The following is a 5,000-nucleotide window of genomic DNA, read 5'->3' on the forward strand; positions in this document are numbered from 1 at the left end:
TGCATCGGGCTATGCCGGGCTCCTTAAAACCGGCCTTCACCCACTGGGAGAGCCAGCGCAGCTCACAGTCACAGTACAGAGGGTTGGCCCCCAGAGCCCTGCACACACAACACAGCACAGACCATTGACATACTTTACAAATAGTTAGTAAATAATCTATTAACTATCTGTTACCCAACAACTCATACCATAGTGGATTACTGTTACTCTTTACACGTTCCACAAGAGTTAGTAAGTCAATCATTAGCTGTATATTTCCTATTAACGTTTTTCATGTGACGTATTCTAGGTTCTATAGCTTTATTTACATCCACCTGGTAGGCAAGGGACAAGTTGAACCCATTGAACATCGTTGTCTGCAGCTGCCTCTCAGTAGGCTACATCTCTGTATTTCAGCAATGTCAACATTTCAGGCATCAATAAAGGTGATGATGAAACGTTATCCCATTGTTCAATATTTGATAGCCTGTCACAGGAACGTTATTTCGCTAAAATTGCCCTGATTTCGTGCATTGATCTGTATCGATAACGTTATGGGAGAACCTGCATGTAGCCTATGGTAGCCTAACTTTTTTTCTCTGTTCAAAACTCGGTTTACACGAAGACGATAGACTTTCTTAGAAGCTATGAAATTTGGCCAGAAAGGAACATGTCTTCCCTCTGAAAGTTGACAAAATCAAACAATATTTGATCATTTAACTTGAACTGAACAGCGACAGGTTTTGGTAGGCAGTAGACTCAGCAGACGTTAAAACGGTAGCCTACATAGCCAGCGTCAGTCAGCATCATGTAACATTAATGTCGTTAAAGTCATGAATCCTGTAACATATTATAACATAGGCTATAACAGCGATGACTCATTCGAAGACGATCTGCATGGATATATAACCACCCAGAAAAACTCAGAATGTGAGTGATAAAGTTCATTAATTGTATGAAACTTTTTTACTAGTTCATTGCAGCATCGGCTATATTAGGCTGTTATGCTAGCTCAGCCTTTAAATATGCTGTTATTTTAGTCATGTGGACTTGATTAAACGGGTAAAGATAATTCATAAACTGCAATTTCTGGCAATTTCTTACATGACTGAAGCAGTAGCCTAGGTTTTAACAGTGGTGTTTGAGGTTGCTGTGTTAAGTTCAGCTCAAAAATCAGTTTATTTTGACATACGGGAGTAAGCCTAACTGAGCTGTAGGCTATAGCACATAAGCCTATTCTGTTTTCATTTATTTTGTGATTATATAATCAAATCACACTCATGATAACTTGAAATAGAAGGACAGAGGATAGGTGATTGATGTCCACAAGCACGAATTTCACGAGACAAATTAGAACAAACTTTTCCGGTAAACATATTCTTGCCATGTTTAAAATGCTGCACTTTTTCCCTTCATAGCCTATCTCTGGCAATTCATTTTTGGATGACTGTAGATAGTTGTATTTTAGCCTTCGTCTTCGTAGACAGTAGGCTACACCATTAGGCCATCTTGAGAGTAAAAGACTTCATAGCTGTTAACGATCATCCTCCACAACCACGAGGATAGGTAGGCTAAACGGTCGTTCGTCGCCTTTTTGCTTCTTATTGTAAAACCAACCGTTAGGGCCTACACAAGTGGTCGGCATCCTGGTCAATATTTGATATTAAAATTTCAATTTTGAAGCTATTTGTAACTATGTGTAGCCTATGCAACCCGACTGTTGTAGGCTTGCCTACCACTCTCTGCAGTGCCTTGCCTACCATTCTTGCCTACCACTCTAGTTGTAAACAAACGGTCACATGACATTATGACGTAGGTGCAAAACATTAATAGACCTGTTCAAGAGAGTTCCATTATCAGCATCATAGTTGGCCCCACAAGGCTTCCGTTTTAACATTCCATATGTTATCTTAATGCAGAGGAAGTAGATTGGGAACCAAATAGAACGTTCAAGCATTGTTTTAGTTTTTATTGTTGAAACCATAGACTGTATATATACAGTCTATGGTTGAAACGGTCTATAGCTTATCCACATAAATATTAACTATTTATTACCAATGTGCAACATGGATAGCCACTTTACAGGCTCTAATAAACCGCCAGTAATAATGTGTAAACTTGTTTCTCCCATTAACCAACTGGCAACTATCTACACTATATTATATGCCATATATTATGTCATTTGATATAAACATCAGATCACACACTCTCTCTCTCTCTCTCTCTCTCTCTCTCTCACACACACACACACACACACACACACACACACACACACACACACACACACACACACACGCACATACACACACTTACAGATGTGAGAGGGAAGTTAGATGGTTGAAAGCTCCTTCTGGAATGGTGGAGAGGTCGTTGCCGTGGAGAGTTCTGAGAGAACAAAAGGAGAGAGAGGATGAAAGACACACCACAGTGACAGACGTCACTGTACACACACTCTCGTATTATGCACATCAAACACACACGGTTCCTCCTTCAGATCATTTGTGAATGTAAGTTTGTGTCTCTGTGTGTGTAAGTTTGTGTCTGTGTGTGTGTGTGTGTGTGTGTGTGTGTGTTTCAGTCAGCCACACAGCATACGCACAGAAAAAAACAGATATACACACATACTGACAATGACTGTGGTTGTGTCTCAGCAGTTTGCTGCTAATACAAACACTCTCTGCTGTATCAGGCTGGACTTGTTTTTCTGTTCAATGTGTGTGTGTGTGTGTGTGAGTGCGTGTGTTAGTGTGTGTGTGAGTGTGTGTGTGTGTGTGTGTTGAAGCTGCTTTACCATTTTCTCTGCACAGAGCAAGATGGATGGGCCAGTGTTCTAAGAGGCAGGGAGGTCATTCATCATACCACACACTTGGAATATATATGTGTGTGTGTGTGTGTGTGTGTGTGTGTGTGTGTGTCTGTGTGTGAGAGAGATAGCGAGTGCATGTGTGTCTGTTTGTGTGTCTGTGAGTGTGTGTGTATGTGTGTGTGTGAGTGTGTATGTGTGTGTGTGTGTGTGTGTGTGTGTGCATGTGTGTGTGTGTGTGTGTGTGTGTGTGTATGTGTGTGTGTGTGTGTGCAAGGTGACAGAGGTACTTACAGCAGGCGCAGTGAACGTAGACCATCAAAGGAATGTAGCGGAATGCAGCGAATCTGGTTGTAGCTAAGGATTCTGGGTAGGAAAGTAAAAAACATCCCTGAGTGGTCATCCATGAAACATTAGGGCAGAAAGTGTGAGGACCTGGGCAAACTGACCTCTTGCTGTCTCACATTCACAAATACTCATTTCCATAAACTATCCATCATCCAACTAACCCATCCCATCCTATCTATCTATTAGGGGTGTAAAGATTAACCGATACGTATCGGTATCCGTTTTTAACATGTAAGATACGGCTACATCGATACGTGAAGCCCCGTATCGGAAAAAAACTGAAATGAACCGGTCGTTATATCGATTTACTTGTTATGAATCGGTGCACAACCTTTTCTGCTCGCTCAGACTCATTTACGTTCCAAGCAGTGCGTTCATCCCACTTCCGGTTTTGAAACTGCACGTGGCACGGAATTGTGGGTAATGCAGTTCGTTTTTGGTTACATTCATTGCCCAAAGTTGTCAAATGACCTCATTACCCATACATCTATTGCAACTTAACCATGTGACAACTTGCACTCGGTCGGCTTTTGTTTTTCGAAATCCAGCACGAAATTAAGCACTTATAGCATTCCTAAACAGCAATGATAGTCTGTAGAGTAGCATTACCTTTGATGAAGGGATTTCCTTAATGTTAAATAATAATTTGGCCCTTGCTGCTAAAACGATGCATAAATTGTTAGCCAATGATTTTGTTCATATTCACTCAGACTTGTGGCATTTTAGGTTTCTGCATTAGGTCTACTGTTGGAACAAAATAAGCCCAGAGAGTTCATTGATTTGTAGGCCTATTTTATTCTTGTAGGGTAGGCTAGGCCTATATGAGAAAAGGCCAAGAGTGTCTTAAGCACTGTTTTATTTTATTTCGGTATTGTCTTACCTCAACAAGGCTACATGAAAACAATCAGATATAACTCTATAAAGTATTTTTATGTTGTATTTGGCTGCTGTGCTTGACTGAAATGTAGACTATTCTTTTTTCATTTCAATACAGTATATGAAACAAACCTCAGTTTAGATAATCATATTCACACATTTTGTTGCCTAATTGACAACCATGACCATGATAATTGATAATATAAAATAAATGTGCACCTTGAGCAAATAATAAAAAATCTTTCAGAATGCTTTCCATTCTTGAACTGCATCGAATTGCATCGAATCGTATCGCATCGAATCGTACTGAATTGTTTTTTATAAACATGTATCTTTTCTTGTATCGAATCGTGCCCATGTATCTAGATGCGAATCGTATCGTCTTTTACATGAGAGATTCACACCCCTACTATCTATCTATCTATCTATTTATCTATCTATCTATACTCATAAAACGAATGTGTTGAAAATAACACAACTTGTATTGTTTTTAACACATCTCTATGTTCAGATAGGTACAACAGAGTTTGTCTATCTATCTATCTATCTATCTATCTATCTATCTATCTATCTATCTATCTATCTTGCTCTTTGTTTCACCCAAACACAGACTTTTACGAGCATTGCCCCCTTCGGCCGAGGGTGTTGTCATGGTAACTCACAGGGTGGCTAGCTGAGTCATGTTGCTGAAGGTCATCGGGGCCAGAGAGCCAATGCTGTTGTTGCTCAGGTCCCTGTAACACACACACACAAAACAAAATTCAAATGTCATTTTCAATGATTTCAGCATACAATTCAAATGAAATACCCATTAAGGTTAAGTGTCTCCTCAAAATGTCCAGACAACCTATTACTGTAGAACAGTTACAATACAATATTTCATGTTTGGCCTTTCTCAATTCACATAATCTTTTTTATGTGCCCAAGACTGCCAAGGACTAATGTTATGACTATACACCTGTAGCCACATCTAAACTCTCTGGCGGGAGCTGGT

At 39.8% G+C, this 5,000-nt stretch overlaps 1 protein-coding gene across 1 annotated transcript in view; it reads right to left on the reverse strand.

Moving 5' to 3' along the window:
• Positions 1 to 5,000, reverse strand: part of slit3 (slit homolog 3 (Drosophila)) — a 207,812-nt gene that overhangs the window by 30,513 nt on the left and 172,299 nt on the right. The window contains exons 22-25 of the mRNA XM_076287393.1: positions 4,669 to 4,740; positions 3,077 to 3,148; positions 2,293 to 2,364; positions 1 to 98 (exon numbers count right to left, since the gene is read on the reverse strand). The exon at positions 1 to 98 is cut by the window's left edge and continues 66 nt beyond it. Of these exons, the coding sequence (XP_076143508.1) occupies positions 1 to 98; positions 2,293 to 2,364; positions 3,077 to 3,148; positions 4,669 to 4,740 (314 nt within the window). The remainder of the gene's footprint in view (positions 99 to 2,292; positions 2,365 to 3,076; positions 3,149 to 4,668; positions 4,741 to 5,000) is intronic.

Source organism: Alosa pseudoharengus, unplaced genomic scaffold (assembly GCF_046254945.1).
Source record: "Alosa pseudoharengus isolate Yale_2024_CS ecotype anadromous, Long Island Sound unplaced genomic scaffold, YU_APseudo_1.1 YU_APseudo_1.1_scf_16, whole genome shotgun sequence".
NCBI lineage: Eukaryota > Metazoa > Chordata > Actinopteri > Clupeiformes > Clupeidae > Alosa > Alosa pseudoharengus.